Here is a 25,117-nt window from a genome sequence, read left to right as displayed (position 1 = left end):
CACGCTTGAATTGGCTTACATAGTGATTTTGAAACTGCAATTATTTATAAAATTAACAAACTAAAATGGAGGAAAATACAATACAATACAAAATACCAAAAAAATACAAACTTCAATTCACTTCCGCATCAAGAGTTTTTTTTTATTTTACGGTTTCAAAATTGTAAATGTTTTCAAGGTTATGTGAATTTTCACACTTCCAATAAAAATCTGTTTATTTTTTTTCATCTACGGAGACAAATTAAATTAAATTTGCCGTTATTATTGAATTTAGTTTGTTTGTTTTTCCCTGACTGGCTGTTTTTATTTGATCACGTCAGAGCTGATTCGTGGCTGGAGAAATTAAAAGTGGCAGTAAAGAGCAAGCCCAGCGGTGAAATGACATCAGCGGCAGACATAAGTCACTTTAACTGAAATATTGTCATTTGTAATGTGTAAAAAAAAAGAAAGAAAAATAATTGCTTCCAGAAACCACCTCACACCACGTCAGCACGGTGGAAGTTGCTTTTGATTGGTTGCCATGTCCAGTTGTTACACAGGCCACCTCTTCCTGTGTGATTACGTTGTTCTGAATGCCTTTTTCTCTGCCCTCCTGTTTTTCACTTCATACAACCAGACCCGCAAAAACCCAAACAGACCTTCCAAAGACGGGGAGGATGTGTTCGCCAGAGGATCGCCACGCTGCAGAGAAACCAAGCAGCACTGAAGGAAACCCTTATGTCTGTGACCAGTGTGGGAAGGCTTTCAGGCTCTCAGTCATTTTGAAACTACATCGGTTTATTCTACATAGGACAGCAGCCTGAAATGTTTGTTAAAACAATGAAATATTTTGTAAAACTTGACATGAAACGGTGTCAATATTACTAATGGAGTTTGTCTGAAATCTGCCAGCCATTTTCATTTTTACCAGTGTTGGGCAGATTTCCCGTGCAATTTTACGAGTTAATTGTAATTGTAATGCTTACTCCCTTCAGAAGGTGGCGGTAATGCACCCAAAAACTGTCTGCCAGCCGCTATTATGTTGTTTTTTTTCAAAACGGATTTTAGAAAAGCTGCTCGCCACTCAGAAACCACGACGCTGCCACTCTGATCCAAATGATTCAAACCAGCTGAGCGCAGGCAGCCAAAAGGGCACCTAAATTAAACTGCTGCGGCTGCTAATTAACAGAATTTACTTTCCTGTTTCGGGATGAACGCTAATCAGAGCTGCATTCAAATGAGAGTAAAACAATATTTAAAAATAATAATAATAATAATAATAATAGGGAGAATGTGCGTGAGCATCCACCTGAGTATTTAGGTTGATAAAGGTGTCTAATAACTGGTAGAAATAAGAGATGAGTTACCTTTTTAAGTTATTATATGATGTAAATTTGCCACTGACGTGTGCTGATAGTCGTTGATGATATGAAAATAAGACTGAAAGAATCTGGAGACATTTTAATCATCTTCAGACTAAAGAAAAAAACAATTGGATTTCCTCACAAAGTCATGAAAGCGTCTACAACATGTTAATATTTCTCCGACGGCAGCGACATCTGTTTATGACTATATTCCCATGGCATGTTCTCCCTGCCTCATTAATTTAGCTGAGTCATTGTTTGCAGTAAAATAAATGCTGCATTGTACCTGCCTGAGCTGGAAATTATTCTCTGGCTTTCCCTCTAGTCATCCAAAACATCCAAACATATCTATTCACAGCTCAACAAGCTGCAGGTCTGACTCGGAGAGCTCCTGGAAAACTCGTACGGAATGAAAACAAAGACGCAAATGAACCAGGCAGCTGCTTGTGTTCATTAATTGTCTTTCTGTTGTGGTGGTGGGGGGGGGGGGGGGGGGGGGGGGTCACACATTCACCACACTTGATTGTTAAAAGGTTTAGTACAGGGACTGTTTTTCTTCACAAGACTCAATAAAGAGGTCGGAAAACTCTACATATTTGTATTTCTGATATATTAGATAAGAATCATGTGAATCAAAGAGGAAGAAAAGGCACGTTGGCATCAAAGCAGCTCGCAACGCGTCTCAATGGCTGAGCTGAGAGTTAAACTATGGACTACTTTGGGTAAAACATTGCAATCGTCACTGTCACTTTTTACCCAGCCGTCCAATCACAGTGAAGGAGGGGCGGGTCAAATGCCAAAAAAGAGCCGACCTCATCTTTTTCCCGTTGTCCCGCCAAGCTGACGGCCTCCCGCTAATTTGTGTCTTTCCTTAAAAAGGTCAAATTTTTTTCGGCGTGACACGTCAAACTTTGTCCTGCTCCTTTTATACTAGTAATATATGAAATGACGTGAAAGAGGTCTCTAGTATATAAGATTATCCGCTGAATCCACAACTTCTTGTGTATTTGAGTCAGTTTCAGGTCATTATTAGCTGTCTGGCTACAACTTTACCACTTTGGTTCAGTCTCAGCACTCCCGTCGTGTTGTTTTCTGTCGTATTGAGCAGTTTCTCACCTCGAAAAAGCTCCAAAAAGAAAATCACTACCTGCTCAGTAGCCTTCACAGATGGACACAGTTAGAGACAACAGCACGGTGGAGCGTTTGGCAGCCAGAGAGCCACATGTTTCCCCTCAGGAGTTGATAAGAGACCAAAGAAAAGATCTCCAGAATCAGAGAACAAGTCAGAACGAGGTTCAGTCGTAATCAAATTCAGTTCTTTGTGTGTTGTGATGTTGTCACCGTCGTAATAACAAAAACAGCAGAATTGTCACCTTTCTGTCAATGTCAACAAAGATGTATAAGCCTCGTGAGGCATGAATTTATGCCCCACATCTCTCTGTGAAAGAATATTTTTATGGTTTCGGTCATTATCAAAAATACCTCTAATACCGAGAGCCGCCCGGTTTAAAGGGCAAGGAACGTTTTCTGCCGTGTGCGCTCTACTCACCAAATCTATGAAGGTGTTCTCCAGGGATTTGTACTCGGACGACGTCTTGTTGAAGAGGTCCACGGAGAAGTGCATGTTGGTGACGCGCAGGCTGAAGAACACCACCAGCTCCCGTCCCTGGCTGGCCGTGGTCATGGACGGCGTGGTCAGGTACCGCACCGGAGGCTGGGCCGTGACGCCGCCGGCGCCGCGCTCCTCTTCGACCGATGGGAAACCGCTCCCTTCGTCCGGTAGCGCGGTCGGCTCCGTGGCTCGCGTGTCCGCTCGGTCCAGCTCCACGGCGATGTCCCGCACAGCCTCGTCGACGTCTTCGTCGGTGGCCGCCGGTGGGCCGGCGTGGCGTTCGTCTCCGTCTTTCAAGTCCTCGTCGACCACGACAACGGTTGGCTCGGTGTGCTCGGACTCGGCCTCCGGCTCAGTGCCGTCGTCCTCTGAAGACTCCGCAGCGGAATCGATTACAGGTTGCTCTGCTACCTCAAAGAGTCCGGAGTCGATAGTCGGGCCGGGTGAGGACACTTCAGACACGTCGACGGGAGCTGCCGGAGGTGTGAGGAAGGAGTCCGACGTCGGTGCTGGCGTCACACCGACGTCTTCCTCTGCGGTTAAATCACTTTCTGGCGTCTCCTCCGACAAGTCCTCCGCGACTTCTGTCCCCTCTGATGCGTCTTGCTCGTCTGAAGCCGCCACCTCTGGGAGATTTCAGGCAAAAAGGCTGAATTAAGTCATGACCAGGTTTTTCACAAATTACCAAAATGTGAATAATACATAATACTGTCATGCTGCCTAATGCAGAATTTCTAGTTTGAATTCTATTCAATAATATTTTAGCGATTACTCCTAGATGTTTGAAAAGATCCATAAATCCTGTTTAATAATCAAAAAATAATCTTAAATTCAGGAATAGCATGTAGAGCATTATTTCCAGTAATTAAAAAGGAAATGAAGAGTCAAACAGCTTGTGTTTGCTGCAAGAGCGACTACATTAAGCAGCGTGAAGCCCTAAAAATAGAACACAAATACATCAGGGGATCTTTAATTATCTGCTGTACTGTCAGTGTGCATTTCTATTAAAATAATTCACTGCCTTTCATCACATCATATTTCTTGCTTTGCTCACCTGCGATATCAGGCGTCGTTTCAAGGCGTGGATCGCTCTTGGTCGTTTCTGTCGTCAAGATGGTGACGGCGTCACTTTCCTCCGGAGCATCGATGCTGGCAATGTCCTCTTTGATGTAGAAATCATCGATGACGGGATATTCGTAGTCAGGTTGGTCCACGTCTTCTTCGGACGGTTGAATGTTTACAGGTGAGATGGGTAAATTGTCCTCCTCTGATGGGTGAGGGTAGTCAGGTACGACATGAAGAAGGAACTCCTCATCTTCAATAACTTGTACGGTGTCCTGTCCAAAGGGAAGCTCTTCCTCACCGTCCGAGGAGTGAAGGATTTTAATTGCTTCGGCCGGGGGCTCAGTAACGACCTTTTCTGGTTCTAAAATCTCAACTATTTCCTCTTCCGGATGTGTTTCTGGGACAACGGCAACTTCCTCTTCTGATTCTTGGACCTCGACTAGTACCTCCTCTTTCAGTTCTGGCTCTGAAACCTCAGGTAGCTCTTCAACGGATGGTAAACCATCAAGTGTGCCTTTGTCTAGTTCTGATGCTTCCTCGGATTCTGGACTACCAACTACCTCCTCTTCTTCTGCTTCTTCTTTAGCTTCTGAAGGAAGTAGTTGCTCTGAAATGTCCACCGGTTCCTCAGCTGGTTCTGGGACTGCAACCACTTCTTCCTCTGGTTTTACATCCTCAACGAATTCCACCTCTGGCTCTTGGATTCCAGTTACATCTGGTGTTTTTTCTTCAACCTCTACGACTTCCTCGCTTGGTTCTGAAACTCCTTCTTGCTCCTCTTCTGATTCTGGAGTCCCGACTTCCTCAACTTCTGTCTCTGTCACTACGGTTATGTGGCTTTCCTCTTCTGCCACAGATTGTGTTTTGGGTTCTGGTTCCGTTAAGTCAACTCCACCTTCACCTGGTGCTGGAGCAACTTCTTCTACTTCCACAACCTTCGCCACTTCCCTCTTGGTTTCTGCATCTTCATCTTCAGATGCTGGAAACTCTGCGACCTCTTCCTCTACTTCGTTTGCCACATCAACTGCCTCTTTTTCAACTGCCTCTGCTTCAGATTCAGAAACTTCAGGTACTAGTTCTTCTGATCCTGCAGGCTGAACCACCTCTTCTTCTGGTTCTGAAACTTCCTCATCTACATCCTCTTTGAGGTCTAACTCTTCCTCTGTTTCAGGAACATGCTCTGAAACCTCAGTCACATCATTCCCAGTCTCTGGAGCTGGAAGTGACACCTCAACTACACTTTCCTCACGGTCTTCTACCTCCTCTGTAACTTCAACTATTCCCTCTTCTTCTGTCATTCCTGGAACACTAACTGCTGCTTCTTCTGGCTTTGAAACTGCTACTTCTTCTTGAGTTTCTACTACAGACTCTTCCTCTGCCTCTGAAACTTCAACTATTTCATTACTTGGTTCTGAAACCTCAACTACTTCTTTGTCTGGCTCCAAACCTACGGCTACTTCACTGTCCGGTTCTGAAACTTCAGCTGCTTCTTCCTCCAGTTCTAAAACTTCAGCTGCTTCTTCCTCCGGTTCTGAAACTTCAGCTGCTTCTTCCCCCGGTTCTGAAACTTCAGCTGCTTCATCCTCCGGTTCTGAAACTTCAGCTGCTTCTTCCTCCGGTTCTGAAACTTCAACTGCTTCTTCCACCGGTTCTGAAACTTCAGCTGCTTCTTCCTCCGGTTCTGAAACTTCAGCTGCTTCTTCTTCCGGTTCTGAAACTTCAGGTGCTTCTTCCTCCGACTTTGAAACTTCAGTTGCTTCTTCCTCCGGTTCTAAAACTTCAGCTGCTTCTTCCTCCGGTTCTAAAACTTCAGCTGCTTCTTCGTCCGACTCTGAAACTTCTGCTGCTTCTTCCTCCGGTTCTGAATCTTCAGCTGCTTCATCCTCCGGTTCTGAAACTTCAGCTGCTTCATCCTCCGGTTCTGAAACTTCAGCTGCTTCTTCCTCCGGTTCTGAAACTTCAGCTGCTTCTTCCACCGGTTCTGAAACTTCAGCTGCTTCTTCTTCCGGTTCTGAAACTTCAGCTGCTTCTTCCTCCGGTTCTGAAACTTCAACTGCTTCTTCCACCGGTTCTGAAACTTCAGCTGCTTCTTCCTCCGGTTCTGAAACTTCAGCTGCTTCTTCTTCCGGTTCTGAAACTTCAGGTGCTTCTTCCTCCGACTTTGAAACTTCAGTTGCTTCTTCCTCCGGTTCTAAAACTTCAGCTGCTTCTTCCTCCGGTTCTAAAACTTCAGCTGCTTCTTCGTCCGACTCTGAAACTTCTGCTGCTTCTTCCTCCGGTTCTGAATCTTCAGCTGCTTCATCCTCCGGTTCTGAAACTTCAGCTGCTTCATCCTCCGGTTCTGAAACTTCAGCTGCTTCTTCCTCCGGTTCTGAAACTTCAGCTGCTTCTTCCACCGGTTCTGAAACTTCAGCTGCTTCTTCTTCCGGTTCTGAAACTTCAGCTGCTTCTTCCTCCGGTTCTAAAACTTCAGCTGCTTCTTTCTCCAACTCTGAAACTTCAGCTGCTTCTTCCTCCGGCTCTGAATCTTCAGCTACTTCAGCTGCTTCTTCCTCCGGTTCTGAAACTTCTGCTGCTTCTTCCTCCAGCTCTAAAACTTCTGCTGCTTCTTCCTCCGGTTCTGAAACTTCAGCTGCTTCTTCCTCCGGCTCTGAAACTTCAGTTGCTTCTTCCTCCGGTTCTAAAACTTCAGCTGCTTCTTCCTCCGGCTCTGAAACTTCAGTTGCTTCTTCCTCCGGCTCTAAAACTTCAGCTGCTTCTTCCTCCGGCTCTGAAACTTCAGCTGCTTCTTCCGCCGCCTCTGAAACTTCAGCTGCTTCTTCCTCCGGCTCTAAAACTTCAGCTGCTTCTTCCTCCGACTCTGAAACTTCAGCTGCTTCTTCCTCCGGCTCTGAAACTTCTGCTGCTTCTTCCTCCGGCTCTGAAACTTCAGCTGCTTCTTCCTCTGGCTCTGAAACTTCAGCTGTTTCTTCCTCCGGTTCTGAAACTTCAGCTGCTTCTTCCTCCGGCTCTAAAACTTCAGCTGCTTCTTCCGCCAGCTCTGAAACTTCAGCTGCTTCTTCCGCCGTCTCTGAAACTTCAGCTGCTTCTTCCGCCAACTCTAAAACTTCAGCTGCTTCTTCCTCCAACTCTAAAACTTCAGCTGCTTCTTCCGCCGACTCTGAAACTTCAGCTGCTTCTTCCTCCAACTCTAAAACTTCAGCTGCTTCTTCCTCCGGCTCTGAAACTTCAGCTGCTTCTTCCTCCGGCTCTGAAACTTCAGCTGCTTCTTCCGCCGACTCTGAAACTTCAGCTGCTTCTTCCTCCAACTCTAAAACTTCAGCTGCTTCTTCCTCCGTCTCTGAAACTTCAGCTGCTTCTTCCTCCGGCTCTGAAACTTCTGCTGCTTCTTCCTCCGGCTCTAAAACTTCTGCTGCTTCTTCCTCCGGCTCTGAAACTTCAGCTGCTTCTTCCTCCAACTCTGAAACTTCAGCTGCTTCTTCCTCCGGTTCTGAAACTTCAGCTGCTTCTTCCGCCGCCTCTGAAACTTCAGCTGCTTCTTCCTCCAGTTCTGGAACTACAACTACTCCTCCATCTGGCTCCAAAACTTCAGTTGTGTCTATATCCAGTTCTGAAACGTCAATAACTTCAACTACTTCGTTGCCTGGTTTTAAAACTTCAACTGTTTCTACTTCTGGTTTGGCAACTTCCAATATCTCTTTATCCGGCTCAGGAAGTTTGATTTGTTCAGGTGTTGGCTGCAAAACTTCGAGCAGGTTTTCTTCCGTTTGGACTACGAGTCCTCCCTCTGGTTCTAGCAGTTCAACCTCAGTTTCCAATTCTGTCACATCTTCTGCGTCAGTGTCCAGAACATCAACCGGACCGCCCAAATCTTCCTCTTCCTCATCTTGAAGAGCGTTGACTTCGTCATCATTTTGCAGGTTTGCGGTTGGCTCCGTAGGCGGCTGGCCCGTGATGGCTGCGAGTGTCGTGATGGGGAGTCCGGCATCGGACGGCTCAGGAGCTGCAGTGAATAAAACCTGAGAGGTTGAGGTGAGATGAACGACATCCAACCGAGGGCCATCAACAGATGTCAGGTCTGTCATCAGGTCAGGAGACAGACTGGGGGGCGGAGCTTCCGGCTCCAGCTCAACACTCACAGTCGGAGACGGGATGTAGTCTCTCTGGAGTTCACCCGTTTCTTCGTGATGAATGGTTTCAATCACATGTGTAATAATCGGCAGTTGTTCTTCCTCCCCTTCTTCCTTCGATGTCTCGGTCTCCGTCTCATAAATTGCCTCTGACTCATCGGTAGTGCCCTCTGAGGCCGGAGGATGATCTGCCGTCCCATCAGTTGCCGCAACTGTCAGCTCATCATCATCGGCACCGCCCGGGCCAGCCGTGGGGTCCAGCAGGATCACGAGGGCGTTCTCTATCTCCACGGGGGCGAGGGGAACCCCCGCTTGAGGCTCAACGAGCTCCGACTCGTCGGTGAAAACTTCGAACTCGTTGTGCGAGTCAAGCTCACTGGACTGTGGAGAGATTTATACACAAAATGACATGATGCAGAGAAACTATATCAGGAAAAATCAGGAGTTCTTTGAGTCTGTTTTGCCTCTTAGTAGTCAAAACTCAAATACTTCAGTTTAGAAGCCTTTTAAGTTTAGTTAGGAAGGTGATTTAAAATAATGCAGGAGTTATTTAATCTTACTCAAACCTAGCAAACTACTTCCATTAGCAAGTTCAAAATACCTTACCTCGCCCACTACTTCTACTGAAGAGGTCGATGTCAATTCTGGCAGGTGGACCGCTTCTGTTAAAACAAGCATTTTTTTTTTTTACTTGAAATACATAAATCAGATCAGATACCATAAATGATTTAGCTTAAGAGGGGTTTAAGATAGTTGAAATACTGTATTATACATTCGATATCAATTTAAGCATTAGTGGAGGAAACCGGAACGTCTCCGAAGAGCGAGGTTACCGCCGTACCCGGTAGGAAGTTTAGTGAATCCAGATCGATCGGCAAAGAAGCATCATCAAGCAAAGCCTTGGTCACCATCTCCCTGAGCCCGGAGTCGGCCGAGGAGTCCAGCGCACCGGCCGCCATCTCCGAGGTCTCCGAGCTGGTCTCGAAGACCAGAGAGTAGAGCACCGTGATTCCTCCCGGTCTGGAAAACAAAGGATTATTTTAGATTTTTCTAAATCGACATGTACACCAACCCTTTGCAGAAACGGGTTGACCGAAATCTCACCCTGTTGTTTCGTTAACTTCGGGATGAAAACATTTGGAAATGCTACTTTTTAGGGGGGTGATTTTTCAAAAAGAGCGAGAAAGAAAAAACCGGAAGGCTGCATTAAAACTTCATCAATATTCTGCACAGCGACTGTCATCAAGAGAGAATAAGCTGGTTTGCAAGATGTGACTGATTAGAATGAATTTTCTTGCTTTTGTGTGAACTGATGTCTGCTGAGCAAAAAGCTCTTTTTCATCAGGGCTCCATCGTCTTCACCAACTCATTCCCAAAATCAGAGCGCTCGGTGCGCCGAGTGGATCTGATTGGGAGAAACAACACACCTTTCCTGCTCCCTGCTGCTATTCACAATTTAAAAAAAAAAAATCTATTTCAGGCTTTCTTCGCAGGATATTTCTACATTTCTTTAAAAGCTGCGACTTGCGAACGCTTTTAACGGTCGGCCGGTCGCACGCGTCCTGAAAATACTTCACCTGTTCCCGGTCGTGTCGTCACCCGGCATCTAATCCGAGCTTTTTCTTTGTTCTGTTTGTTGCTCAGATGGAGTTAGGGGAGGCAGGTGGGAGCAGCCCACACATTACAACGTCTTTATAAGCTTTTAAAGACCAAAAAAAAGCCTCCTGAAAGGCTGAAACGCTTCTTTCGCTCCCTTTTCTCTCTTCACGTGAACACTTTGATTTCAAAGACCACTTTTCCTTCATCTGGTGTACAAATCGTTTTGTCTCGACTTCTTTGTGTGATTGTTTTACCTCCCTCCTCCCAGAAGATGTCAATTTAAAGCTCTACTAATTCGTAGTTTATTTTAACGAGGTAAAAACGATCGCTTAGGTCGTAGTTTTGGTCTCGCAGCACATTTCCTGTCTGCTGAGTTTTGTCAACTTGTGTCGGGATATTTCTGCTCTGAAGAGACCGATAGTCCAAATTACATCATCTTTAAATCGTCATGGTGATTAAAATGTCTTCGTCCTTGTTTTCAACAGAAGCCCAAATGGCAAATTTCGGGGGGGGGACGGCCCGACAAATACTGCATCCACAAGTCTTCCTGTTTCACTGCTCACCTGCCTCGTCTGGTTCTGAGAGGTCAAATAAACGCTGCACAAACACGAGGGGAGGCGGAGACTATGGGGGAGGGGGGGGGTCTGTCTGTGTGTCTGTCATTTACCCATCAGTGTCCTTTGTCTCGCTGGCAGTGAGGAGAAGAAAAGAAAAGAAGGTATTAGAGCTGGAAATGAAAGCGTAACAGGAAGAACGACGCCGACGGGATGAGATCTTTAAATTCAACACCTGAAGATGCACTTTTTTATTTCCTGCCGCCGTCTGGAAACTAAATTTTCTCTGTAGCGTCTAATAAGACATTTTTGGTCATAAAGTAATGAGTTTATCAGTGAAAGCTGAGATATGCAGCCTCATCGGGGCTCTGATGGTTTTATTATAACGGATGAAGAAGTGAGATTAGATCCAGATTAAATTGGTCCAAACTGTTTCTACTCTGGTTTCAGTAAACGCTCAATAATTAGTCGTCTTCCTGCAGCACAGATTCAGACGTCTCTTATTCGTTAGTCTGATCTTTACTCTCTATTTCCTGTTTGCATTATATTCTACTTCAGTTATTACAAACTGTATAATGAGCTTTTTAAGTGCCTTTGTTTCTCACTCGCCACATTTGTTTTGCGTGATTTATGTGATTTGTCTGCCGCGGTTTCCTTCGGGGATTAATAAAGCCCTGCGTTGATGTTTGCGGCGGAGCAGTGATCCAGTCAGAGGACATAATCATTCATCTTCCCTCCAATTTAATCTGACTGGTGTTGATGGAATTATTTTATTGTGTTTTGCTTAAACCAATCAGCATCGTTTTCTGTTTTAATGAGCAGGTTATGTGGTATTTCATGTATTTTAGTGAGCAGGAATACTGTATAATACTAATATTTAGATTTTATTTCCCTCTGTGATGACTCAACACAGCGTGCTGGATTTATGATCTGTTATCTTTACCGCACTGCACTTTAATTTCATTAATTTTTTTTAAGGAGTTTCAACTTTTTGACGGCTGAAATCGCCTTTTTAACATTTTTACTATTTGTGCTGAATCCTATAATCTCACAGCTCCAAACACGTTTTACTGGAGCTTTGTAGGAGCGTCGTCTTCTTCTTTTGTTGTTTAATCGCAGGTGGCAGAACAGCTTTTAGGTGCATTACCGCCACCTTATGGCAGTCACGATGCATTACTACCGATAAAAAGCAAAGGGAAAAAAGCAACGAAAATAAGTCGCATGAACTATTCCATTTTTTAAATGTTTTTAATGATGATTAATGATGAATATTATTGCATCTAATTAGCACCACGTACAACTCATTATGAAGACATGATGACTCCATCTGTAATTTACATATAAATTTAACCGGGAGGACCATTTTTTAAAAGCAGCGAAACACCACGAAAGAAAAAAAAAACTTTTTGTTTAACTTCTTGACTTTTTTGGTGGGAAAATCTCGTTTTGTTGTTGGTACATTTTTCTCCTAAAGTTTGCCTTTTATCTTGTTTGAGTTTTGTGTCAACTAAGAAGCAGTTAAAAATGTGATTTGTTCTCGACTTTTTCTACCTTTTTAATCATCGGCAGTCACATTTAAACAGATTTTGGACTCATTTTGAACTCTTATCTGGGGGAGAAAAAAATGCAGCGCTTTTATTCTCATCTCTTCAAAGTGAGTATGTTTATGAGGAAAACCTAAATGCACTTTTAATATTGTCTTCAGCATTTAGAGGGCCGCTTATTACTGAATATAAACAGGAATTGCAACCATCATTAACATCAGGGCGAAAAAACTAAAAAAGCAAACATCTCTATTCAGTGGAAAGATTTGCCTGCAGAACCATCTGACAATCCCAACGACATTATATATATAGATCAGATAGTTCAGATGGCTGTTCGTGCCAAACGATATGATCAATTAAAATGTAAAGAAATGATCGAGGCTCAGGAAAATGTCTGCTGCATCAGCCTGCATCTCATCTGATCGCTCAAATCTGGTTTTACATTCAGATGTATATTTCATGGTCGGGACTCACCTGATTGCCAGCACCTGGATGGCCTTAAATCCTGCAAATTTGTCAAAAGAGTGCTGCATCTGCAGAAGGAAAACAACTTTTATTTTAATACCTAAAATATCAGCCCGAGAACCTCCTCCTCCTCCTCCTCCTCCTCCGCCTCCTCCTCTTCCTTTTAAAGAGTGATTCAAAGAGGAAAAGACATCCAAGGACTTCATTTCTCAACACGAGTCTCTCTGAAGAGCTCGATTAAAAATTAAAACGGCGTCAGAAGCAGTGGGCGGTGGGTAATCTTCTCCGTTTCCGCGGCCCTGACCTCGCTGCCCTGTAAGCTTCTTTACTACCGACATCACAGGCAGACGGAGGCCGGCAGCTGCTGATGGACGACATGAGCTCATTTTCTTAAACACAATCTCAGATTAACATGAAAGAAATAAACAACTGGGTTAGAAGATATCTGGGTCATTGTTAGGAAGTTAAAACTGTCGGCGAAACGCGTCGACACAAAATTTGGGAAATGTGCATGTAAATCCATCGTGATGAGCGCCAGCCATCAGCCCACTCCGACGTCTCGCCACAGCTTCCACGTGAGGCATTCAAGAACATCTGTAATCTGCAGCGTCCGGTAATAACTAAGCATTTGGGGAACATCTGTAATTTGTGGCTGCGGAAAACAGCCTGGGTTACACTCTCCCCCTCTAAACCGCATGAAAACAAGAGTTGTACCGTAACGTGTCGCTCAACTTCTTTCTTACAATGAATTAAAAAAAAAAAAAAAAAAAAAAAAGTAGTAAAAGCTGAAACTAAAAATGACATTTAAGGTAAAAAAAATAAAAATAGATGAAAATCAATTCAATAAATTTACTCAAAAAATAAACTATGAAATAAAACTAATATTTTAAATTGTAGTCTCATGAAAGTGATTTTTGAAAGGTTATATCTTCCAAATCTAAATGCGTTCTTATTCACTGTCAGCTAGTGTAACTAAACTCTATAATTAAACCAGAAGCTGATGTTAAAGTGTCTGAATCACAGATGAAGGCTTTTATTTTGTAGCTTAGATAAGAATGAGGTCAGAGAGCAGCTGTTCTTTCCCTGTTTAGTCTAAATACCACACCACCTCCTCCTCCACCTCCACCTCCACCACCACCACCACCACCACCATCCCCCCACCACCACCTCCTCCTCCACCTCCACCTCCACCACCACCACCACCATCCCCCCACCACCTCCGCCATCACCTCCTCCGCCATCACCACCACCACCACTACCACCACCACTACCACCACCACCACCTCCACCACCACCACCACCACCATCTCCACCACCAGCATCCCCACCACCACCTCCATCCCCACCACCACTACCACCACCACCATCCCCAGCCCAATCCCCACCACCATCCCCACCACCACCTCCACTAACAAGGACACGAGAGCAGAAGTCCCACCTGGTCCTGCAGGTGGTGAGCCAGGTCGATGTACTGAGGGGAGTCCGGGTCGTCCAGCAGCTCTCTGTAACCCGGATCCACCAGGTCGATACTGAACTCCACGATCTGCTCCAGCGGACTCTCCGGGACCACGTTGGGGAGCTCCGTGTCCTTCAGGACGACAAACGGCAGTCAGTCTCAAGGACACACCGGAAACAACACATTCAGTCTATGAACGGCGTCTTAGTTTAACCAGATTATTTCATGAAAATACTCCAATATTTAGTCTCTTATCCGTTCTGGTGTTATTTGGTAAAAGACGGCAAAACAAAGGACTTTTTGTTGACTGTGTACACTTTACATGACTTCTTCACTTTAGTTCATGAAGCAACAGCTTGAGCTGGAGAGACACGTCAGAAGCTTCAGGTCAGAAAAGATCAAATGGTATCTCAGTGACTTTTGACGGTTCGTTGGCGTCAGACCGACTAATTACAGGTTCTCTGAACCTTTGGATTTTCCTGGATTTTCATCTCAACTGCTCAAAATGTTCATATCGAGCAAGAAGGAGCCAGAGAGTTGGAGAAAAGGAGTAAAGCCACAAAAGATGGAATGAAAGAAACAGGAAAGGAAGAAGGTCAGAAAGACACCAGACACAATTTTCCCTTTTACATAAAGTGGAGGAAAGATTAAAATTCTTAGAAACCACATCCAATAAAATAGTCCTGCATAAAGTCTCGATCTAGTCCCACAATCAGGTCCAAATCCAGGCCAGAAACCGGTCTGATTACAGTCCTAAACCGAGTCTGAAACCAAAGATCTCAGGAGAAACTTCTTTAAAGGAATTCAGTTAATTTTTCTTTTTTTTCAAACTAAAACAAACCCAAATCATCAGAGTCCCAGCGAGGAGAGAGCAGTAATTATGTTTGGAGGGCGGCGACGCACCGCTGCAACCATCTGCTGCTGGAACAAACCAACAGGATCCTGGACCGGACGTAGGAGCAGCAGCACAAGCAGCCGGGCGGCCGGCGAATCACCGAGATCTCTCGACCAGCTGCGAGATGCCATCCTGAGCTCGGAAGGTCACGTGATCAATCTCCCCAACACGCTTCACCAACTTGCACATTTCCAACGTTTTTACAAAGTTGTTTTTCCTGGAAGAAACGCGCTGCTGGTTTTTCAGCGACTTCCAGGAAGCTGATGATTTCTGTCACTTTCAATATGCTTTAAAAAGTCATTTGTGAAGAACTGAGAAGCACCAATATTAAGTAGGAAACAGATTCAGATGCTGATTATCTAACAAATCAAACAAACATATGTAATGGAGGAAAGATATTTTACAGTTTAAATGATTAAATTTTTATCTGAAATGGTGAACTTGATAATAATAATTAAAAAAATAATGATAATAATAATAAAAGACAACAACAAAATCCAACAATTTGTAAATTAATTCAGGCATCTGTTTCTGCACGATGTTCATTGACCGAGATTCTCTGGTAAAGCGGTGGCGTGTGGGCGGAGCTAAAGTGGGGCCAAACCAAGCCTGGTCACCCACCTGTCACTCAAAGAAACCCTAGTTCTATCAAAATGTGCTCAGTCGTCGTGAACACAGGTATTAGCTACAGAGCCTAAAACCAATAAGGTCAAACAACCGATATCAGAATATTTCTGGTAGTTTATGTAAAATTTGTCAGAAGATTTCCTTTAAATCCGTTTAAAGTTTCGTTATGGCCCAAAAAACACGAGAATAATTGTTCTTTCGTTCTTATTGCTTCCTTAACTAACAATAAATTTGGTAATCCCACATTTCAAATTCAGCCTTTTTATCATTAGATCATTAATCGTATTTGTTTTTTTAAATTACAGTAACAGTTTTTGATGCGTATCCAGAGTCGGGTCGACTGAGTAAAGAGGTCCAGGTGTCCCGATCCCGAGCCGCCTCCTCCGGCTCCTCTTGGAGGATTCCCGAAGCCAGCAGGGAGGAATAATCCCTCCGGCGTAATCTGGGTCCGTCCCAGAGGTTCTGCTCTGAGCGAGCTGCTCCAGCGCCCGCTGAAGGTCACGGCTGGATCAAAGCGGCGGCACCACATCAGAGTTTATTGAACTGAACACAGTCCGGCCTCTCGGCTGCACGCTGACATCCCGTCCGTCAAATCCAGAACCGAGCCGAGGACGAGGCCCAGTTTGCCCAAATGATGTGTAATTTTCAGGAGAACAAGTACTCGACTCCTCGAGCTCCTGCCTCCTTTAACTGTCTGTAGATAATATCTGGAATGTAAACATAAGTACCTCTTCGAGCTCCTCGGCAGTCTCGGTGTGATCGGGGGCGGGGCTTGGAGAGGCACTTGTGGGGGCGGGGCTTGGAGAGGTACTCGTGGTGCCGGGGAGGTCAGCAGTGATCTCCGGGGCCGCTGACGGGGCGAAGGACGGAGCGAAGGACGGGGCAAAGGACGGGGCGATGGACGGAGCTAAGGACGGGGCAAAGGACGGGGCGATGGACGGCGCTAAGGACGAGGCGAAGGACGGGGCGATGGATGGATCTAAGGACGGGGCGAAGGACGGGGCGATGGACGGCGCTAAGGACGAGGCGAAGGACGGGGCGATGGACGGATCTAAGGACGGGGCGAAGGACGGGGCGATGGACGGAGCTAAGGACGGGGCGAAGGACGGGGCGATAGATGGAGCTAAGGACGGGGCGAAGGACGGAGCGATGGACGGAGCCTCCGGACCTGAAACAACACCGGAGGGAAGTGATGTTCATTCAATCACATTCCTGGATGAAACTGTTTTATAAAATCAAACAAATCTATTGTTTGATTTTTGCCTCCAGTTACTGCAGACAGAGAAGTTTGAAGAGTGAAATCATTTTAAAAGTTCAAACGGAGTGATTTGGTCTACGTGGATGTTGTTTAAAATAAAAACACACATCGCTGTGGATGTAATCTGGGAATCAAAATTTGACAAGGCATTGATGAAGCGATTCATCCAGTGTCATAGAAATATCCTCAGACCAGATGTTTAACGACACAGAATCAGTTTAAAGTGTTTGTTATAGCAGAGCTACTAATTATTAGTAATAAACTTTGTTTAAAGGACTTATTCCTTCTGTACGTTCCTCACACAGGAAACACATCAATCAATACACTCCAAGGACATGATTACAAGCCGAGCTGCGACCACAGGCTGCAGATAATAACAACCCAATACCAACATTAGAAAGACATGATAGCGCTGTTACCGTGGGAACAAAAGAGATTGATGTTTAAATGTTGTACCTGCGGTCTCGGGGAGCGTCTGAGTCGGAGCAGGAGTCACCACCGGTCTGCAGGAGAAGGAATCAACTCATATTATTATTATTAACGTGAAGCAGCGGAAATAAAAGCTTCAGAGTTCAGTGAAGGTTTCGGCGCCTGCGTCGTGGTTTCCACGGTGATTCGACCTTACCGCGGCGGCGGCATCACGTCTCTCAGCCGGCTCATCCTCTGCAAACAACCAGAAACACACCGTCACCACCGGTCGCTGCCCGGCGCTTCAAACACGTCGTTCATCCCTGAACTTCTTTTCTTCTTGTTTTTTTTTACTTCCTCTACATATAATTACGTGTACCGTATTTTTCGGACTACAAGGCGCACTTAAAATCCTTAAATGTTCTCAAAAATTGACAGTGCGCCTTATAATCCAGCGCGCCTTATGTATGGTTACTTGTTGTGCTTATTGATCGATTTTATGTCGTACAATGCGCTCAAAAATCTGTTGAAATGTGTAAGTACGACTTTGGTAAGCAACGAAGCCGCTCCGCTCAGTGGATATTCAGAGCATCACGGTACGCCGGGTCACCACCTGATCGGCCGGGTCACCACCTGATCGGCCGGGTCACCACCTGATCGGCCGGGTCACCACCTGATCGGCCGGGTCACCGCCTGATCGGCCGGGTCACCGCCTGATCGGCCGGGTCACCGCCTGATCGGCCGGGTCACCACCTGATCGGCCGGGTCACCACCTGATCGGGACCACCTGATCGGCCGGGTCACCACCTGATCGGCCGGGTCACCACCTGATCGGCCCGTAACAGGAATGTAATGTCTAAACTAAAAGTGCATTCATGTGAGGAGTATGCGTTAGCTACAATAAACCAGTCAGAGAACAGTATTTAGCCCCTCCACTTGTTATATGTAATACTTACTGTGCTTCAACATTATATTACAGGACATTTGTGTGTACGTAAAAGGACTCCAAAAATGGCACCTGTTAAGAGGCATGCTTACGAAGCGGGTTTCAAACTCCAAGCAATTATCTACGCAGCAGAACATGAGAATAGAGCCGCAAAGAATTCAACATCAATGGATCAATGGTACGGAAGTGGAGGAAGCAAGAAAATGAAATGCACCAAGTAAAGAAGACCAAACAGAGCTTCCTCAGGAACAAAGTGAGATGGCCACAGTTAGAGGACACCTGTACCGGTATTTGTTGTTACAACTGAGTTGAATAAAGTTTGATTTACCGGACTGTGTTGTTTTTCTTAATGCGCCTTATAATCCTGTGCGCTTTATGTGTGAACATAGACACGTTAATTCACAGTGAGCCTTGTAGTCCGAACAGTACAGTAGGTTCCTGTCCGGCTCTCCGCAGCCTTCAGGGAGTCTCACAAACCCTCCAGCTAGAAAACCCATTAAAACCTCCGTCGGGTAATTTTTTAAATGAGCGTGAATCTTAATGAAAAAAACCTTGTCTTTTTAATAAAAAAAATTACTTTTAACATCCCGAAGGGTTTCTGGCACTTTTATTGTTTTATTTCTGACAACATCGTTCAGTTCGGCAGGAAATCTGCACGCCGACGGGACATAAATCTCAAAGTGTTGTTGTTGCTGTTCAGCAGACGGGACAGATGGATGTTTATGTGTTTACTGATGGATTTACACTTCAAAATAAAGCTGCCTCTGCAACATCTGGGCGGTTTAGAGTTGGATACGATTTGTGCTCGGAAGGACACAAAAACCTGCGTCTCCGTGTCCTCGATCAGGAACAGCGTTTTTATTGTTAAGCTTCTTTCTGTCGCTGCTAAAAACAGCAGGGAAACCTGTCTTCCTTTCTCCAGTCACACCTGTGAAGGATTCACGCAGCTCTGATTTCTACCTGCTTTTAATCCAGTCAGGAGTGACTTGTTTTTCAAATGAAATCTGTTTTTCGAAGCGCTCGCTGCTCCTCCAACTGAAATCATGCTTTTGTGTGAAAATGGAGGAAGTGTGATGGGATGAATCAGTTTTCAGTAGAAAAGTCGCTTGTATTTCACTTTTCCGCCAGCAGGGCGGAGCCGTCTCACAACAAGCTTCCTGTCGCTGTGTAATACGCTGTTAGCAGCTGTTTTGGTGCGTTGAGCCTCATTAAGCTCCTGTTTTGTCCTTCGATGAATATTTTATTCGTGTCGACAACTAAATTTTGACATATTCCTCATTTTCACAAACCCCCGTCACTTCCTGTTGTCCCGGCAGTTTGTTTTGATGGTGAGAGGAGAAGTGGGCGGAGCCTCGACGGTTGGAAATGAACACTTATTTATGGCAATAAAGTCAGTTTTGTTTGGAAAGGAAACTTAATGTTGTAAAACTCTCAGCAGAGCTTCTGTTGACTGTTTTTTTTGCGATATTTTTGGGGGAATTTTGCAAATATTACTGAAATTGTATGAATTTAGGTTAATTATTTGGATTGCAAGAGCCTGTGTGTGTGTGTGTGTGTGTGTGTGTGTGTGTGTGTGTGTGTGTGTGTGTGTGTGTGTGTGTGTGTGTGTGTGTGTGTGTGTGTGTGTGTGTGTGTGTGTTCTCTCACCCGGTGGATCATCTTGGTGTGCTCCTCGGAGCTGCTGAAGTTCTTGGCGAGGTCGGAGATGCAGAGCGACTCGTGCTGACATGTGTGAACCCATCGCTGGTACTCGCTGGTCCCGGGGATCCTGTCGAAGAAGATCCTGAACGCCTCCCACACGGCCTCCTGACAGACTGAACACACACACACACACACACACACACACACACACACACACACACACACACACACACACACACACACACACACACACACACACACACACACACACATAAGCACAAACACACCATGGAGCTTCTCCACACAATAAATCATCCCGTGACTCTTTCTGCACTTTCACCTCTGAAACATCTGACGGTCTAAAGTTGAAGAAACAATTCATCATTCTTTGTGCAGATTCAAGATACAGAAGCTTGTTATGTATTTATGACAATTTTCTTTTTTTTTATAAAACACTACCCGTTTTATTAACTTTTTTTAATTAAAAGTTCTCTGCGCTGGTGTAACGTTCCCTTTATAAACTCTTTGAATTGAAGCCTTCAGGGTTTCCAGACATCCACAAGACTTTAAAAACGTTCAAACACAGAGCAGTTTAATAGCTTTTTATCATCATATTAAGAATTTATTGACACTTTACATCACCAGTTATTGTTTATTAATTATTTTATGGAAGTCAATAGCATTTCCATTCAGTGTTTTTCCTTCCATTCTTTAAAAGATGGACTTCATGGTTTCCGTTATAAATCATTTTCTAACTATAATTATCACTTTCTTCAGACTTGGTTTCAGACTTTCTTCAGACTTTCTTCAGACTTTGTTTCAGACTTTCTTTCTTCAGACTTGGTTTCAGACTTTCTTTAGACTTGGTTTCAGACTTTCTTCAGACTTGGTTTCAGACTTTCTTTAGACTTGGTTTCAGACTTTCTTTAGACTTGGTTTCAGACTTTCTTTAGACTTTCTTCAGACTTTCTTTAGACTTTCTTTAGACTTGTTTTCAGACTTTCTTTAGACTTGTTTTCAGACTTTCTTTAGACTTGTTTTCAGACTTTCTTTAGACTTGTTTTCAGACTTTCTTTAGACTTGTTTTCGGACTCTCCTCGGTGCATCTGCACACAGTTTTTAAGGTACTTTTCAGGCCGGGTTTTTGTTGTTCAAAGCGTGTTGGAGAATCTAGAGATGGTTTGTCTTCTGCCGTCCGTCTGTTTTTTGTCTCTTCATGTGATCTCAGTTTGACTCCATGATGTTGAGATCTGTTGGTTCCGGCCACCTGCTGCAGGACTCCTGGTTCTTCTTGTGGTTCTGTCTGACTCGGTCCGGATGTTCGGTCCTGTTGAGTTTGGGATCAGACGCCTCTTGATGTTCGTGGGCGACTGATCAGAACCACGGCGGCTTGGCTTTGTGCTTGTTGAAGTGCAGTTTTACAGCTGATATAAAAAGGCCTTTTGTTTCTGAGATCTGGTGGAAGCTGCTCAGCTCGTCAGTTTTCTGTGACAGCAGACGACCTGTGAGGAGGAGGAGGAGGAGGAAGAGGTGAAGGAGTCCCGTCCATGACTCACTTCATCGCTCCTTAGTTATAGAGGAGGCTCATCTGGCTCAGCTGGGGATCATGAACCTACGACATCCAGAGATCAGTCCCCCCCCCCTTTCCCTCCTTCCTACCCCTTCTTCACTTTTTGGTGCATTTGAGGACAAGAAGTGTGGGAACCAGGAAATGTAAAATTTCACGACTTTTATTAGTGTTTCATATTTTCTTCATTGAGAATTTTGTTGGTCAACTGTAAAACAAAACTATTCTCACAGAGATAAATGAATACAGTAATTTATGTTATATATATAATATTGCGGTAAAAAGAGGAGGCCGTGTACCTCGGAGCTGGTAGTACGCCTGGTGGCTGGCGATCACCTCGTTGACGGTCTCCTGGGGGCAGATTCTCACGCCGGAGTGGAGGAACACCGACCTCTTGGATCGACGGCGCTCCAGTTCGACCCCCGAACCTTTGGTGCGCGCGGACATCTTCAGCAGGTCCACCAAACGCACCGAGCCGAAAGCTCCCGTCTTCACGCCGGAGACCAGCCGGCCGGAGACCAACCGGCCGGCGCCACCGCCGCTCTCTGGAAACAAACAGGAAATCAGAGCACAGCAGATTGCGGTCACATCCAAATCCCCGGCATCTACTCAGAGCAGCAGATGTGTTTACTACAAAGGGCGGCGGATAATTTCACGAGATTTACGACAACATTTGAAAACAACTGAAACTGGATTTTGTGTCATTTTCTGACAGCAGAAACAAGGCTGCTTCCTCCGAACAGCTGAAAACAAACATCAGTTTTAATATTAAATTCAGATCTGAATCTGTCCGACAGAAGACTGAACACCAGCTGATATTTCACCGTTGAAGTTGTTCGTTGCATCACGCAAACAGTTTCCAGATATTTCAGAGACAAACAAACACACGTGATGTTGGATCCGATGTAGAATAAGAGTCTGCCATCGCTACGGCAACCAGCAGCTCCGTCTCCTGCCTCACACTGATAATTATTCTGCACAAAATAGGCCCAAATAATCAGCAGTTATTTTTGATAACCAGTCATCTTCTGAGCAAAATGTCAAAATATCTTTCTTCTTTGAGCTTCACCGCTTTGAAGATTTCATCGTTTTCTCTGTTTTCTGTCGTTGAAAATTACATTTTCTGGGATTTTCAGACTTTGGTTGGACAAAGAGAGACCAGCGTGGACAACTGAGACCGGCGTTTTCCAATAATATCTGATATTTCAGTGACAAAACCACGAATCGATTAAGAGTGAAAACAATCTGAAGATAAATCCGTTGTTTGTTGGTTTTATTTATACGGCTCCTTCTTTGGTTCTAAGTTTGAACATTAAATATAAATGACTGCTGTAAGTTGTACGAGTGTTTCGACTCTCCGAACGCCTTGATTCACCTGCTCGTTAGTAACTGTGCATAATAAACTTCCCGAAATTGTTTTGTAAAGAAATTATCGGTTTCTTCTTGCAGAATGAAAACAGAGACATAAAGTTTAAATCAATCAGCTGACTGGTGAAAATAGCAAAACAAAACAGACGTGTTCGTGACTGTAACCAACTGTCAGCCCACCGTCACGTCTCCAGTCTGGTGTTGCCATGATTTTTTTTTGGAGCCATATTTAGACCCGCCGATACTGGCAACCACATGTCAATCAAACTAGCCCCGCCCTCAAACTTGTGACTTGTGGGAAACATTTACTGACTTCAGGAGGGAACTTGATGTCTTTTCAATGGGAGTCTCCTGGAAACAGCCCCTACTGGCCGTCGGCGGTATTACACTTCTGCTTCGGCTTCACTTGGCAGTCAAAGACTTCAAATATTTGATTTAGTTCGCCCTTAAAATGAATCTAACTGCATCACATGTAGATGATGTGACTCACTTCTCACCAAGAAAACACTCGTTTAACAAACGTTACGTTCGGCTCGACGCTCCGTCCTCGTGTTCAAAATAAAAAGGTGCTCGCAGTAAAAAGCGTCTGCTAAACAACAGCGTAGCGCACATACGTGTTAGATCGCTCAATCACGCACACGCGTGTCAGGGACACGTTAGATAAATCTACAGGAATCTCAGCGAGCGATGCGAGTGACATGTTTTGATTCCTAATATTCAGGAAACTGACAAACAGCCTCTTTTCTCTTCTGTTGTTTTTTTTATTTATTTATTTTAGCTTTCTTCCACACAAAAAAACAAACTGTGTAAAGAGCTGCAATTTAAACTGTCAGCAACAAATCTGCTGAACTGAGCTATTATTTGTTTTGTTTTTTTGCCTTTTCATTTTGCACCGTGCTCATGTTTGCACACGTTCCCGCCATCATAAACAGCTGATTTCCCGTTCGGCCGTGCGGCTCCGGAAGGAAAGACGAAGGATTTGAACTCGACTGGTTTCTTCGTGCGATCGTTAACGAGCTTCTTCGGTTCGATCGGGGTGAAGCGGTGACAGTCCGACACCTTCATGGTTTTACAGGCAGCTACTTATGCAATCGTAATAGGCTTTGCTGCACATTGTGAACAGGTTTAGTCGGTGTGTATAGATAGTCTTACTCTTTAAATCCTCATATTTAACAGCTCCTCATCCTCCAACTTTATTCTTTTGGGAATAAAATAAAATGGTGTGACTTCCTTATTTTAGCCCCCCGAGTGGAGAAGGACTCGGAGGCCTTGAAGGATTGAAGCTCTGCAGGAACAAACGGAGGCTTACCTTTAATTCCAGCAGCTTGGGGAGCGACGACGAACAGCAGCACGAGTCCGAAGAGCCAAAACATCGCGGACGAGCGGTTTCCCCCGAATGTGAATGAGTCCAGTGGGCTGAGAGGAGGCGGAGTCAGCCGGGGCTCGCAGGGACGACCTCGCTCGCCGATACTGATATTTATTTAAAGGCCCTGAACTGCAGCTTCCCGACGGGCTTCGGGATGCGCGGTGACGGAGGGCGGCGTACTCCTCCGCCCCCGGGAGACGGCGGGAGCTGGAAGTGTGGCAAGAGTGACGAGGTTGAAAAAATAGGCACTGTTTCAGGAATAATCTGTTTATCTACCGCTCAGACATAATCCGTCTTTACCCCGCGGCCCTCGCAGTGCAGGCGTCATCCTGTTAGTGGCTTTCTGGGGGCATCTGTCAACTGTGGCCACGCCCACCCCGGCCCCACCCCGGCCCCTCCCAGCCCCTCCCAGCCCCTCCCCTCACCCTGCACACACACACACACACACACACACACACACACACACACACACACACACACACACACACACACACACACACACACACACACACACACACACACACACACAGGGTGTTCCCCAGGTGTTGTTCTTGTTGGATGCGATCCAAGCAGTTAAACGTCTGGACAGCTTGTACTCGCCGACCGAAGGAACATCAGAGTGAACTGAAGCTCTTCAACTCTCATTGTTACACCTTCTTAGTTTTATTTTAGTTTTTGTAATTTGTCCTCGGGTTCATTTCAGAATTTTCCATCTCTGGACTTTTTTAATTTTGGAGATCGTCGCCGTGACATTGAGGAAGTTTTGAATACTTAAATCCTCTTGTTCAACGTACTTTCATGCTTTTGTTACAAATCCTCTAAGTGGAAAAGCTGATGCCAAGTCAGGCTGTAAGTCTCACAGGGAGCTGCAGACGGGAAATCTGACTCATACGTTCAAAGAGCCGCCAAAAACCTTCTTTATTCCAGAAGGTCTAAAGGTGCAGAAAATAAAATCAGTGAATATTTATGTACATTCTTAACATAAATAGCAGTTCAAATACATTTATTATTTAAATAAAACTACTTTAATCACTTTATTTTCTAATTGGCACATTTAATCTTTTTTTTTGTTCTCACCTGTGCTGCTTTTTAAAAAAAAAAATTTTTTTATTGCTAATTGAATAATTGTGTTTATTTTTTATATATTTTGCATCTGAATTGTTTTTCATTAGAGCCCAACCGATTTTATTGGCTGTTATTGGCCTGTCACAGATATATATATATCAGTATTGGCGTTTTACCGAAACAAAAACGTGTCCGAGAGGAGAAGCTG

At 44.8% G+C, this 25,117-nt stretch overlaps 1 protein-coding gene across 1 annotated transcript in view; it reads right to left on the bottom strand.

The window, feature by feature from the left end:
- LOC138635309 (interphotoreceptor matrix proteoglycan 2) overlaps positions 1 to 23,851 on the bottom strand; it is a 35,735-nt gene extending 11,884 nt beyond the window's left edge. The window contains exons 1-14 of the mRNA XM_069722723.1: positions 23,788 to 23,851; positions 21,410 to 21,655; positions 19,550 to 19,716; positions 17,174 to 17,211; positions 17,005 to 17,051; positions 16,019 to 16,458; positions 13,751 to 13,900; positions 12,322 to 12,380; positions 10,417 to 10,443; positions 8,984 to 9,170; positions 7,883 to 8,531; positions 5,667 to 5,971; positions 4,010 to 5,180; positions 2,893 to 3,581 (exon numbers count right to left, since the gene is read on the bottom strand). Of these exons, the coding sequence (XP_069578824.1) occupies positions 2,893 to 3,581; positions 4,010 to 5,180; positions 5,667 to 5,971; positions 7,883 to 8,531; positions 8,984 to 9,170; positions 10,417 to 10,443; positions 12,322 to 12,380; positions 13,751 to 13,900; positions 16,019 to 16,458; positions 17,005 to 17,051; positions 17,174 to 17,211; positions 19,550 to 19,716; positions 21,410 to 21,655; positions 23,788 to 23,851 (4,239 nt within the window). The remainder of the gene's footprint in view (positions 1 to 2,892; positions 3,582 to 4,009; positions 5,181 to 5,666; positions 5,972 to 7,882; positions 8,532 to 8,983; positions 9,171 to 10,416; positions 10,444 to 12,321; positions 12,381 to 13,750; positions 13,901 to 16,018; positions 16,459 to 17,004; positions 17,052 to 17,173; positions 17,212 to 19,549; positions 19,717 to 21,409; positions 21,656 to 23,787) is intronic.
- Positions 23,852 to 25,117: the final 1,266 nt, after the last annotated feature.

Source organism: Brachyistius frenatus, unplaced genomic scaffold (assembly GCF_029030835.1).
Source record: "Brachyistius frenatus isolate BFR_SWC_R1_liver_20210118 unplaced genomic scaffold, ASM2903083v1 Contig_302, whole genome shotgun sequence".
Lineage (NCBI taxonomy): Eukaryota > Metazoa > Chordata > Actinopteri > Embiotocidae > Brachyistius > Brachyistius frenatus.
This window is presented reverse-complemented; position numbering and strand designations above follow the sequence as displayed.